The sequence below is a fragment of the Conger conger genome, chromosome 16 (assembly GCF_963514075.1).
Source record: "Conger conger chromosome 16, fConCon1.1, whole genome shotgun sequence".
Classification (NCBI taxonomy): Eukaryota; Metazoa; Chordata; class Actinopteri; order Anguilliformes; family Congridae; genus Conger; species Conger conger.
The window spans coordinates 7712798-7727212 of NC_083775.1; the positions used below are offsets into that span (position 1 = coordinate 7712798).

Here is a 14415-nt window from a genome sequence, read left to right on the forward strand (position 1 = left end):
ACATAAGGTGCATTAAATGTGAATAGCCAAAGGCTAATTTCCAACAGGTGGATTGAAAGCAGATCGGGAGCCCAATGTCGATTTCGCTTATATTTCCCACTGCTACGTCGCTTTGGGGCTGGGGAAGTGGAAAAAGTGGCTATCGTTCGCGGGATATCGTTCAGGATAACTTCGCTGGTATGGTGGTCGCAATCATCCATCCATCCATTATCTTAACCCGCTTATCCTGAACAGGGTCGCAGGAGGCTATCCCAGCATACATTGGGCGAAAGGCAGGAATTCACCCTGGACAGGTCGCCAGTCCATCGCAGGGCACACACACCATTCACTCACACGCTCATACCTACGGGCAATTTAGACTCTCCAATCAGCCTAACCTGCATGTCTTTGGACTGTGGGAGGAAACCGGAGTACCCGGAGGAAACCCACGCAGACACGGGGAGAACACGCAAACTCCGCACAGAGAGGCCCCGGCCGACGGGGATTCGAACCCAGGACCTCCTTGCTGTGAGGCGGCAGTGCTACCCACTGCACCATCCGCGCCGCCCCTGGTCGCAATCAAACCTGTAATAATGCGATATCCAGAAGTAAATCCCCTTCGTTCTGGCCACTTCTCCACGCGCCCGGATAATTAGAATTTCCTCAATATACCCCATAAATGTTCCGAGTTTGTATTACTACCTGAACTTTTTTGTACACCACTTGGACAGTCTAAAGCAAGTCGCATGACATGCCGAAGCCACACCGTACCGTTCGCGAACTTAAAACATTACACCGTAGGCACGTTTGTAAATAAACATCGGCCATAGTCCGTAAATAAGCGGTCATAACATGAATGCCATTTTACAGGATAACAGAAAGAGTAAGCGAAGATGGGGAAATCACTTTGTGCGATATAGTTTTCCCCGGTCAGTCTTACGCACTTGAAATGAAGTTGACCCAACTTCATGATACGGTCTGCCATTCTTCTCGTTGCTTCAACGTGGATTTGAGGACAATATTACCTTCGCTGCAGCACCAAACTTCGGAATGAAGCTCCAGTGAGTATTCACAAGCCTCCAGCTACTTGGGTGAATACGGTTGAATTAACACGGTACACACGGTAGTCCACATGGATCATTAAAGTACAATTGTTGTACCCAATTTAAAATAATTTTATGCAGACGATGTACTCGTTTTTTATTTTTTATTTTCATGTTATTTAAAAAAAAAAAAAAAAAGAAATTGGGAAAGTAACCGACAGCAGTCTTGTTGTCATACCTCGGCTGCTGGAATAACGTGGTAGCGTCACATATAACTTAAACCCACTGGCCAAGCCTCGATTAGGCTACAAGGTTCAAACATAAATATTTTTTTATGTTAAGTACATTTTCTCCGCCAGAAAAAAAAAGAAAAAAAGAAAAAGAAAAAAAAGGGATATCAGAGTGTCCATTATACAGAATGGGATACCTGCCCAGAACAATCCGGAACAGACATGAATATTTGTTGTTTTGCCTCTTTTTTTTTTGTGTCAACAGGAATGCATCGAGTGAGTGGAAACAATTCACCCGCCTGGTGTACCGGTGATGAAACGAAACTACAAAGCATTTAAGAGCAGAAAATAAAAACGACACTAAAAATGTGTTTACTAATACATCAGTAAAAAGTGGTCCCATCACAGAAGAGGTAAATTCGTAATGAAGAAAGAAGGACCGTTTGTGTAAGAGAGGAAAAAGATACCAGACGGCCAGGTTCTGCGGTCATTGTTCCCAACCCATTCGATCGCGTTTCCGCTCGCTCGCTCGCCCCCTTACCTTTGGACTACACTGAAGCAGCATACTTGTAGGCATGGCATACTACTCCGTGTAAACCAAAGCCACACCGAGAATGGAAAGTACGCTACTCGCGCCTCCAGTCACTGCCAATGCAGCGAGTTTTTCTTTTTGGCAGAGGTTCAAATTAAACCCAACACATTTTCTTCACCAAGGACAGAATTAAAATTCAAGCATTAAAATTACACAAATCAAGAAAACAATGCCTAAAGAGATGTCAAAAAATGACTTTTCCCCAGAGAAAGGTGCACTTCCCACGCCCTCCCCCCACCCCAACTTTTCTTACACCTTCCTGTAGGAAGTCGTCGCAGGATATCAGCAATAATTCCTTGTCATTTTCCTTTTAAAGTGCAATTTCATGATGTCTAATCTTTCTCCCTTGCACACCGTAACAACATTGGCATCCTTTTTCGCTGAGTGTTCTAAAAAAATAACCTTTTCGCGTTTCCAAAAAACTTTTAAAATTACAGTATTAGAGTCAGAACCTTTTTGTTACTTTTATTTTAGAAAATGTCCTCCGAATGCGTGTGGTGTTCTCAATTCAAAATACGGGCGGTAATGGAGCATGGATACAGCAAAGAGGATGAAGGTAAAATAAAAAAAAATTAAAAAACTAACAGCGTTTTCAGACTACTCTATTTCTCTCTTCATGGAGAAATGGAATAGAGAGAAGGATGTTGTGGCGGGGGGGGGGGGGGGGGGGCTGAAAGTTCAAGCAAGGCTGGGTTGGGGGGGGGGGTCAAAGGTCATAGAAAACTGGGTTGAGTAAACTTTATGGTCACCTCTTTCCCCTCCTTACATGACCTTAAAAAAAAAAAATGTACAAAAAAAAAAAAGAGTTGAGAGTTGAACCTTTTCCCTCGTGTTTTCATGAATGGTATTTTCTTGTTTTTTTTTATGTTTTTTTTTTCTTTTCTTTTCTTTTCCTCTTTTTCGGTCACCTGGACCCATGAGGCTCCGGGCCCTCCTCGTGGCCTCGTCAGGGGGGAGCGGCGAGCCACGTCTGGCCAGGGACACGCCCCGCCTCCGGGGTCCTCCGAGGCAGCCCCGCCGCGGGCTCACGAGGACAGGGCGGAGTCCTGCGTCTGCTGTGCGGCTGGCCGCGGTGCCTTCTGGCTCTCCACGTCCCTAAAGTGTTTCTCCACCTGCGACATTCCCCCACAGGAGTGGTGAAACGGTAAATGGCAGGCATTTCATATAGCGCCTTTATCCAAAGCGCTGTACAATTGATGCTTCTCCATTCATACACACACTCGCACACCGACGGCGATTGGCTGCCATGCAAGGCGCCGGCCAGCTCGTCAGGAGCATTTGGGGGTTAGGTGTCTTGCTCAGGGACACTTCGACACAGCCCGGGCGGGGGATCGAACCGGCAACCCTCCGACTGCCAGACGACTGCTCTTACTGCCTGAGCCATGTCGCCCCCAGAGACATTATCACACACATTACCACACACAGGAGCACAGACATTACCACAGCGACATTCCCACAGCAGAATATGGATGGGGTTTAAAATTAATTTCACATTTTCTGCCCAATTTTCTACCCATTTGGTGGCCAATTGTACCCTGTTTATGATGACCAATTCCCATGTGCTGCTGAGGGGAAAAACAGCTACAACCCTGCCCCCTGGTGGCTGGAATGAGACGCTGTGCCTTCTCCCCCCCGGGCTGTGACTCCGAGGCGATCAGGGAAGCCTGGAGCGATCCTCCCTGTCCTCCTGTCCTCCTTCCCCCTTCCTTCCCCCCCCCCCAAAGTCCGATGCCCTTCTGCATCAGAACCACACAAGTTCACACCAGAGGGCTGCTAGGGTAACGGAGCACGAGCACACGGTGTAGGAGGCGGGGGCGGGCCGGGGTACTCACTATTTTGCGTACATGACTTAAAGCGCTTCCCTCTTTGCCTTTGCAGTTCTCCACCTGGTAAGGCGGGGAGATGACGACGTCATCCATCACGATGATGTTCTTCTCCTGCCATTTACAGTCTTTGATGCTGCGGAGGAAGACGGCGGGTCGTCACAGGCCGCTAACGCTAAAGCTTACAGTACACTGGGAGGAACACTGCTATCCTTTTGTGTGATAAAGCTTTTATTATTCATTACTATTATTATTCCCCCCCTACACTAAAACAGGACGAAAGCAACACAAAGGTCACTTGCACAACGTGCTCAAAGGAGGCAAAGCCAGCGTACAACAGAGAAGGGGGCAGCCTGGAGCCTACTGGCCCAGGTACATGACTGGGACCCGGAAGGTCGCTGGTTCAAGCCCCGGTGTAGCCAAGATGAGATCCACACAGCTGTTGGGCCCTTAACTGCACATTGCTCAAGGGGGGGGTTCCCAAAGCTGTAAGTAGCTTCGGATAAAAAAGGGTCAGCTAAATAACACATTATATGGGTAATTATAGATGGTATGAAACGCACTCACGTTTTGTGTATGGTCTGAAAGAGCTGCTGGCCCTCCACAGACACCCCGGCGCTAATTGCATATGCTTGGGACAGCTTATCCTCTCTCTCCGTCCGCGCGCGATTGGCAAGCTGGGGGGGAGAGGGAGAGAGAGGGAGAGAGAGGTAGAGGATGAGAGGAAGAGAGGAAGAGAGGTAGAGAGAGAGGAAGAGAGAGGAAGAGAGAGGAAGAGAGAGGAAGAGAGAGGAAGAGAGAGGAAGAGAGAGGTAGAGAGGTAGAGAGGAAGAGAGGAAGAGAGGAAGAGAGAGAGGTAGAGGAAGAGAGGTAGAGAGGTAGAGAGAGAGGAAGAGAGGAAGAGAGGAAGAGAGAGAGGTAGAGAGGAAGAGAGAGGTAGAGAGGAAGAGAGAGGTAGAGAGGAAGAGAGAGAGGTAGAGGATGAGAGAGAGGTAGAGGAAGAGAGAGAGGTAGAGGATGAGAGGAAGAGAGAGGTAGAGAGGAAGAGAGAGAGGTAGAGGATGAGGAAGAGAGAGGTAGAGAGGAAGAGAGAGGTAGAGAGGAAGAGAGAGGTAGAGAGGAAGAGAGAGAGGTAGAGAGGAAGAGAGAGGAAGAGAGAGGTAGAGAGGAAGAGAGAGAGGTAGAGAGGAAGAGAGAGGTAGAGAGGAAGAGAGAGGTAGAGAGGAAGAGAGAGGTAGAGAGGAAGAGAGAGAGGTAGAGGATGAGAGGAAGAGAGAGAGGTAGAGAGGAAGAGAGAGAGGTAGAGAGGAAGAGAGAGAGGTAGAGAGGAAGAGAGAGGTAGAGAGGAAGAGAGAGAGGTAGAGGATGAGAGGAAGAGAGGTAGAGAGGAAGAGAGAGAGGTAGGGAGGAAGAGAGAGAGGTAGAGAGAGGGGTAGATCAGGGGTTAGTTCATCTCTACTGGCTCCCATTGTCAACACAATTCAATGCATTGACCCAAAAGAGTTTACAACTATTTTTTTTTTTTTAAGCTGGTTGTATCAGGGGTAAAGAAAAATTTAGCGGTTTGGCTCCATTCCCCAAAACTACAAAAATGCATAGATTAGGAACAGCAGGGTAAAAAAAGTCAAGCTCCAATTGAATCTTCACGGAATAAAGGAATCCTTCATTTTTTAAAGTTGTTGGAACCTCTAAAGCAGGGGTCACCAACACGGTGCCCACGGGCACCAGGTCGCCCCCAAGGACCACATGAGTCGCCCGCAGGCCTGTTCTAAAAATAGCACAACTCACTAGTGAGCTGCATCTAAAATTTAATTTTATTCTGTTGCTATTTTTTTTATTTTTTTTAATCACACTGGCATGTATGTAGATTTAAAAATGACAATATCTTAAAAATATGTTTATTATACATGTTTAGATAAGTTTAAGTGAACTCTGACCTACTCTAGTTCAAAGGTCAGTATTGTGCACGGGACAAAAACTGGTAGCCCTTAGTATGACTCAGTACCCATGAAGTAGCTCTCAGTTTCAAAAAGGTTGGTGACCCCTGCTCTAGAGTGTAGGTTTTCCAGAAAGTTTTTTTTTTTGTAATACCTAAATTCTGAGTTAGTGTTCTGGAACACTGTCAATCACCAGTAGTGACTGTTACATCCGCGTTCAGTTCAGTTAAGGTTATTGTAATCACCTCAGATGTGATTACGTTCCCTTCCTGAATATCTACGGTTCGCTACCATGTCCTCGATTCCGGATTTAAAAAATCTGTTGGTCTATGGAAGAAAAATAATGGTTTTCCAAAATTCTTTAAACTAAATTGATATTTGGATGTTCATATATGAAAAATAATGATTTTTCCGTCAATTTGTATAGTCAAAATTTAAAAAGCAAATAGCTACGTTTAGTAACCCATCACACAATAACATCGTACTTCGTACTGTTGTATATGAAGTATATAACATTTGCTCTGGTGTTAGCTTTTTGGAAGCAAAATAATGATTTTGGATGCAAAGCAGAATCAGAATACAGAGGACCCAGTGCCGCTTGAGAGAGAAATGAGTCTGGATAAAAACGTCCAAGTATTAAACACCAGCTTAAATCAGACTGACAGATGGTTATATGAAAATCCCATTCATTTTGTCCAGAGAGAAATTGCGCTTTGATCTGGACATCCATATATGGGCAAAGGTTTTGCTCTGGGTTTACGTCAGACTTCCAAGCCACATTTGTGGTCTTTACACCTTTAACAAGGCATCAGGACACCCAAATGGGCTCCCGAACCTCAGGTCCCGATTTGGAGCAGAGGTGGAAAATCCTGGGGTGAGAAAGTAAAAGTCCGGCCCCGTTTTTCTCCCAACCGTGAACACGGCCCAGCTGATTTCACCACTTGGTTCTACCTCCTGGCGGAAGAACTGCACTAATGAGCAAATTCCATGTGGTTGGAGCAAAACACTGGGGAGGACTTTTACTTTCTGAGGCTGGGTATTGCACCTCTGATTTGGACTAAACCACAGGCGGGGAGGAAGGGGGGGGGGGGGGCGGATTGGTGTGGACTTACCTTGTTAACATTCAGTGACGCTAGAGGAGGCGGAGTTTCAGTGCGGTCGTTAATTATATCCACCTCTGAAACGTAGGCTAAATTAATCAGGATGACGTCGTGAAGGTTGGGCTTCCCACTGGAGGGGGCGCATTCTGAGGGAGGGGGGGGGCGGTCAAGGCAAGCAACAGACCAGGGAAAAAATGCAGCCAAACCTGTGTGTGTGCGCACGTGCACGTGCGTGAGTTCATGAGTGTGTGTGTGTGTGTGTGGTGTGCGTTTGTGGCCAGGGGACTAGCCCATCATGCAGCAGGCTAAAACACAGGAAACAGTGCAGCTGCATTATCCACAGGACAGAAGCCCTGATTATCCGTGTGGAACGTGAGCGTGTGGGAAGGTTAGAGCAGGTGGTCTCATACTGAGGTTCGGGGACTTCCACCAAAGAGGAGGAATGCATTTCCCTTTGAAGAATTCCTTTACACACTTCACAAACCTCGCCTGGTTTACGCACCCGATAACAACCGATTAAATATTTACACTGTAGTAAACGGCGTGTGGACACACACACACACACACACACACACACACACACACACACACACACACACACACACACACACACACACACACACACACACACACACACACACACACCGTAGCCGTTCACAGAGACGTGGGGCTGAACACAGGCTCAGCAGAGGGGCTGAACGCAGGCTGAACGCAGGCTGAGAGGGGCTGAACACAGGCTGAGAGGGGCTGAACACAGGCTGAGAGGGGCTGAACACAGGCTGAGAGGGGCTGAACACAGGCTGAGAGGGGCTGAACACAGGCTGAGAGGGGCTGAACACAGGCTGAGAGGGGCTGAACACAGGCTGAGGGGGCTGAACACAGGCTCAGAGGGGCTGAACACAGGCTGAGAGGGGCTGAACACAGGCTGAGGGGGCTGAACACAGGCTCAGAGGGGCTGAACACAGGCTCAGAGGGGCTGAACACAGGCTGAGAGGAGCTGAACACAGGCTGAGAGGAGCTGAACACAGGCTGAGAGGAGCTGAACACAGGCTGAGAGGAGCTGAACACAGACTCGGGGGCTGGGGCCGGCAGTTGGCCGCAGCCCGCCTGTTCTGCAGCGGTTCAGAAAGCTCTCTCTCATGTTCCCAGCCGCAGGGGGGCTTTGTGCCGCCGTCCCTGGAAGCCGAGGACATTGTGTAGGTGCAATCAGAGGTTAACAGTCTCCTGAACTTCCCCTCGGAGTGGAGAGAGGAGGCCGGCTATTGTGCCGCTCACAGTTCCAGTTCTGCGTCGGCTGACCTCAAAGCCCTGGGAACATGCTCGTCTGTAGCCAAGGAAACCATTCAGGGGTTATTTGTGGCCAACTGGCTGAAAGTATTGCAACACAGCGCGCTTGGAAGGAAGAAATACCAACACACGCACAGACAAAAAAGAAAAAAAAATCCTTTTCCTAGAGGAAGCATTCCACCGGGGCATCGAGCTAAAAAAAAAAAAAAACTTTCTGGCTTCAAGGCGGGAGGTAGAAGTTTAACGTGCGAAACCTCGCAGGGAGCGCAACGCTGACGTGACCGGAGAGACCGGGAGAGAGAGAGACTCCGCCACGGAGACCACAGACACGACCGGCTCGCCGAGCGAAGAGGTCCCGAGCCAGCCACGCCGCCACAGGAAGTGACATCATCCTGCAAAACTCCCCGCTCATTATCAGACACACCCAACGGGATCGGCGTGATGCCATCCGCCACCTTCTGCCTCCTCCCAGCGCCAAGGCAACAAACTTTTTCCGTTCGGCCAACTGGCTCAGAGGTTTTACTGATCCCGGGGAAGAGGGTAGATATTACCGCCGAACACTAATGCGCCCAATGAGCAGTCTGCAAACTGCTCTACTTGCAAGCGTGCGATTCCTGATAAATTAAAGCGAACCATTTTCTAACTGTTTAGCAACAAAAACAAAAACTACTTTTCTCACGACCTTGAGTGTACCCGTGACCTTGACTGACATCTAAACCCATACCAACGGGACACTCTCACACTCTCACGGACATGACCTTGACTGTACCCGTGAACGTGACCTCTAAACCGATACCAACAGCGGGCGCCAATATTTTGCCATTGCGATGACCTGGGGATCACTCCTGTTGCACCTGAGTGAGCGCACAGCCCAGCTCACAGGAGAGAGTACACACTCAGTGAGGCCCAGGCAGGGGTCACTGCTGTCCAAGTAATCACAGACAGCAGGGAGCATTCCAACAAGCACGATCCGGGGAAATTCAGCATTTTCCAGAGCACGTCCGTCCCAAAGTCAAACAGAATATTACGTGAAGTATAGTAATCACTATGTTATTAAACAAGACTTTGATTGACTGTACTCCAGGGTGAGGGACATTTTTTTAAACCAGCAGCTGCAAAGTGCATTTGGGAAAACGGTTGAAACTAGCAGAGAACAGGCCACAGTACAGACGATCGTTATTTCAGGGTAAACGATATAACCGAGAGCGAACTTTGCATTCATTTCATAGCATTCGGTTCTCATTACTGTACATTACTTTAATGTTCTTTGCACCGTGCTGTGAGCTGGCAGTGCATTCGACACTGTGGATTTCCACACAGAACCGAGCAGCCGCAGTCAGCGTTGAGATTGTGCAAGCGATAGGGTGCGCACGCCGCGGTCGGGACTCCGCGGAAGCGGTACGCAGGCCGGGCAGGAATGCGGCCACTCGGCTCTGTAGGAAAACTTCCCTTAAATCCCCCCCCTTCCCTTCTCCGAGCGAAACGCCACTCCAGAGACATTAAAATGGAGCTTTCCAGGAATCGCACGAGCTGGATTTCACCCAGGAACGCTGCGTCCGCATGGGGAACGAAGTGAAGACTACAGGCCAAAAACACAAAAAAAAAAAACAAAACACAAAATTACTTCACTTCCGTTTGTTTTTAACCAAGGTCACACATAAATAGCACGAGCTTCCTGTCAGCTTCCACCAGTCTGAGCCTTGTCCCCTGACTTGAAAAGCAGTTTTTGCCCACAGAACTGCTGCTCCCTGGATGTTTTTTTTTTGTTTTCTGCAACATTCTCTGCAAACTCTTGTGAGACTGTGAAAATCCCAGGAAATCAGCCGTTTCTGAGAAACTCAAACTACCCTGTCCGGCACCAACAATCATTCCACGGTCGAAAATCACTTCGATCACATTTTTTCATGGTTGATGTGAACATGAACTGAAGCTATGTGATTTTATGCATCGCACTGCTGCCACACGATTGACTGATTAGATAATCAAATTAATAAGTGCTCAGTGAGTTTTTGTTCACAAGAGAAAGCAAAGTCACACGCAAACAGTACAAGAAGTGTGGGACCTAAGTTCACGGGAGAAACCAAGGTTGCACACAAACGCAGTATGACAAGTCTGAACATATATCACACAAAGTGTGAGACTTTAGAACTGGACCATCACTCGGTGGGTCAAAGGTGGTGACTATACTAGGGGCCAACAAAACTTCCAGTAGGGGGCCAAAGCAATATACTTTCAGGGGGCCCAATCTTCATAGTGAAATCCCAGAGTGAGAACATGCCCTGAAACAAAACATCCGGATTCTGTTTTTTTTTTCAAACACAGATTCTGTCCTGAGGACCAGTGCTGCGTGTTTGGTCTGAAGTTTACCGTGATGTTAACGGTTCTTAATTTGATATGCATAATGTCCTGAATGATCGTCTACCCTATTGTGAGATATTGTGCATGGCATGCAGGGTAAAGGCCCTGTATTCACACGCCTCAATCTCTAAAATGTGCCGAAGAAAAAAAAAAAGTGACAAATGATTCTTAAACATTTGTACAAAAATTTACATTTTTGTAAATTCAGTTACAGACTAGGAGATGAAATCAGGAACGGCCCAATGACTGAAATGCTGACCTGGTGACTGAAACTAAACCAGGAATTATACATTTTATAACAATGACAGAGCGCATTACAAAACGTGTGTGTGTGTGGGGGGGGGGGGGGATGTGTCACAACTTCACAGGTTTCCAACAACCATTACTGCTTCAGAGAGTAGCCTTCACCAATCCCAGTGCACAGTGGGATGCCCCCCTCCTCAGTGCGCACAGGTGGATTCCGTGGCGTGACACGGAACAGACTTGCCTTCCCTCGAGAGGAAATGAATGCCCCACGAGGGGGTACAGGGATCCACAGCTCACATCCCTGTTCAAGACACGCCGTTAGTCACCACGGCTACACGGCCAATTAAGAGGCCGACAAAGCGGGCAGCAGAGTGAGAATTATTTGTAACTCCGATAACAAATTTGGCTTTGCCGAACCACCCGCGTATAACTGTGCTACAGTATGACGATAAACTACAGACTAGTGACTTAGCCTACTCACAGCCAGCTTTTGTTCGTACAAAGTAGTCAACACTAAATCATACATATTTACTGGTACAGGGCTTATAATCTGAACAAAACAAGTTAAAGTCCAGTTGAAAACATAGACTTATGAATACATTCGGCAAATCTATTGCATCAAACCAAAATAAATTAATTCTGGGAACAAAACCACCCCATCAAACATTCCTGGAAACAGGGAATGTAAGCCAAGACACCTCGGGTTTCCAAAACGCCAAGCAACAAGTTGACGCTGGCATAGCTAAATGTCCCATAATCAGCGAATAGTCTCAGCGTCATTCACGGAGAACACTTTTTAGTAGCTAACCTTGTCCTTCATTGACACACTTCCTCCAACATGGTGATTTCCCAGCACCCACTGCAAATACATGTCAAACTGTCATACCGAAACTGTCAAATAGCCAGAGCGGACACGGGATCGTAAGTCTGTCACCAAGTTACTATGCCAAGCACGTATTCTGCAGTAACAGAAGTGACTAATGTTAACTACCTCCGGTAGTTCTCATAGCCAATTCGTTTAGAAATGTTGCTGGCAAACTAATCAGTGGTTGGCTAGTTCAATGATACTTCACATATTTAGCGAACACTTATGGATGTCCTATGTTAATCGAACCCATTATTTCCATCGTGAACAGGATCCTTCGCCGTGTAAAATACAACACAGCTGGGGGGAAATTCGACTAGCTAACGTCAGCTAACCAAGTTAACGTTTGAACAAATACACCTTACACTGATCCATACATTAGCATTCGTTTGGAGAAACTTGGACCACAATCATCCAGGCACCGCCAGTTAAATCTGACCAGGCCTGAATTTTAAAAAGAATTTCACCCAGCCCAAACAGATTTGCATTCAGCTAGCTAACTACATAGCAAATTAACGCGTGGCTACAGTCAACGTCAACTCGCTATCAATAGCCAGCTATCAAACCAGCGGCATTTCGTAATCCAATTAGCCAAATTAACGTTAGCTCACAGAAGTCAAGCGGGGGAAATCAGACATTTCCACATTAAACCAAACACGATGATGGGCAATTCGCAAGTTATCCAACAAACAGAAGTGCTAAGGGAACAGCCTGCTACCCACCCATTTCTGTTTCCAGCTATTAACGTTAGCTAGCGGGAGCTACCTTGCAGGCTATAACATTAGACTACCTAAAATCTGTACACATACCGGGGCTCTCATTCACTCAGAATCCGCTTTGCTGCGTGTTAACGTTAACGTACATTAGCTGCATTCCAGACAGTCGTACAAATTGAAGCCACAACGCCCCATTCGGACTTGCAAGATAGTGATTTTCCCTGCCCAGGAATAAACTGCCAAGTGGCCACAGTAGCCGGATAGCAAAGTAGCCATATAAGCTAACATTAGTTCTCCAAGTACTACTACAAGTCACATGAGCTAACGTTACAGCTAGCTGTGCAGTAGCACCTCGCTAGTCAGTGGGGTATATGCCCAAAACGGATCATTCATATAACGTGCTAGTAACTTCAAAACGACACCGTAAAGCCACATCAATGTTAGGTTCAAGCGAATCGACCAAATCCACCCAGCTAGCGTGGTTAGCATGCAGGATGGGGACACTGGCTGGCAGTCTCCCGTTACGCTTGCGAGGATCACTATTTAGCAAAAGTAGGCAGTTACCCCCCCAGGCCCCCCACAGCCAAAGACATTACTGATTCAGCGCGATGCTGAAACATAGAAAGGATACTCAAAGTCAACATCTTGGACTGGTAGTCAAAAGCCACGACCTCGCCTTGCAGACGCTGCCCCAAGCAGGTGAGGCAGGAGACATGGCTCCCGACGCTGAAATACTCCCCCGGTCCAGGAGCCGCCATCTTCTCCGCCAGGAACCCGGAGCGCCAGCCTTACGTAAACATACGCGGTAACGTCACTGGGACAAGAATGGGGCGTGTCCACGGACTTCCACTTCCACTGAGAGGTCTTCTGTGGAAACCACACAGTTCTGTGGAGTATTCTCAAGATTATTGCTGCGTTTCATTTTACGACACACGATTTTGGGATATTACAAGTACTTTGGCAGAGTTTTCATTTCAGTGACGAAAATCTCTAGCAAAGATCCCTTTCTGATTCCATTAGGGGCCTTCTGTTTTTTATTCGGAACACACTCATAAACTTACTTATAACTCACTGCTGAAAGTACCAGTTTGTGTGACATTTATTAGCGTCAGTGAGCCGCATGCTTATGTGAATTAATATTATGGTGTTATCAGAGGGGAAAACATAATCCTAAAAAAATTAGCCCCTCTTAATATACTTAGAATTTTACATAGGGCTGATAGGGTTCGGATACATGTGAAATAAGTACTTTAAATACAGAATCAGAAACAGTGGTAACCCACAAAAACCCATGCACATAAACGCCTCTCCTGTGTTGGCTACACCTGCACTTGGCTTAAAAGTTTTTTTTTTTTTTGTTCAAATTGTTCCTGTAATAACAGCTGTTGAACTGCTGAGTCATTTATTTATGCCAAAACAAACTGAACCCACTTGACCTTGAAACACACAACAGACCTGCCAGAAAATGGCAAGTCTCTTCCAATGACACCTCTCACAGGTAAAGACTGCAATTCACCCAGAACACGCTGTGCGTCTCTTATCTGTATGCAACCAGAGAATGGTGTTATATATAGAATCCCATCTAAATGTGTTGAGTAATCAGGGTGCATAACGAGTCCAAAGTATCTTATCAGCAAGGGTCACGGCGGGAAGCGTTTCGCTGTGATAAAATTTAACGCCTGTTCCCCCCACACAAAACCCAGGTGGGGACGTTAAAGGGGACCAGTTCCACCGTGTCCCAGACACCCGACAGCCAAACGGACTCACTAACACAAAGCCCAAAAGCACCTAGTCTCAGTTCAACAGTCACCCAGACAAGTCAATAAACTAAATAAAATCAATAGAAAATGGACGAACTGAAAACTGTGATGACACGAGGCCTCCTGGTCCGCTGTTGTCCTCCAGTCGGCCAGGACTGCGGTGTGAGTGCAGCTGCTGTGTAAACGCAGCCCTGAATCCTTTGAACAGAGGAGGATCACCTCCTCCACCTCCAGCTCCGTCTCCGTCTCCGTCTCTGCATGAACGTCAGAGCTCTCTGGAGCATACGGGACGGACATTTTGTTTTTGTTGTTGGTTTTTTTCATTTGGAATTTAACAGAACAGTTGTCGTCATTCAGATCTCATTCATACATGCAGGTGATATCAGGTTACGGACACGGTGCATATTGTTCCCGCTATAAAAGGTCAAACGCACAATAAGAATTCCACTGATAACTGGTCTCTACAGGTAACAACAAAC

General features: G+C 47.1%; 1 protein-coding gene across 5 annotated transcripts; it reads right to left on the reverse strand.

Moving 5' to 3' along the window:
• Positions 1-1172: 1172 nt before the first annotated feature.
• Positions 1173-14197, reverse strand: LOC133115231 (protein LSM12 homolog A-like). Of its 5 annotated transcripts, none has more exons than XM_061225038.1 (6): positions 14034-14197; positions 12808-12963; positions 6717-6850; positions 4235-4344; positions 3677-3803; positions 1173-2956 (listed from the first exon to the last, which is right to left on the reverse strand). In XM_061225038.1, exons 2-6 carry the CDS (start codon positions 12932-12934, stop codon positions 2870-2872), a joined length of 585 nt encoding a protein of 194 aa, XP_061081022.1. In that variant the 5' UTR covers positions 12935-12963; positions 14034-14197; the 3' UTR covers positions 1173-2869. The 5 variants fall into 5 exon arrangements, with proteins under 5 accessions (XP_061081022.1, XP_061081021.1, XP_061081020.1 ...); XM_061225037.1 differs by having other exon boundaries at positions 12808-13040; XM_061225036.1 differs by having other exon boundaries at positions 12808-13043.
• Between the last annotated feature and the right edge of the window lie 218 nt (positions 14198-14415).

Bases quoted from the DNA above. Each gene is read 5' to 3' on its own strand.
- LOC133115231 (XM_061225038.1), bottom strand. From the start codon at position 12,934: ATGGCGGCTCCTGGACCGGGGGAGTATTTCAGCGTCGGGAGCCATGTC. The intron at 4,345-6,716 runs GTAAGTCCACAC...TCTCCCCCCCAG, and splicing joins CGTCACTGAATGTTAACAAG to CTTGCCAATCGCGCGCGGAC. The intron at 3,804-4,234 runs GTGAGTGCGTTT...CTTCCTCCGCAG, and splicing joins TTTCAGACCATACACAAAAC to CATCAAAGACTGTAAATGGC.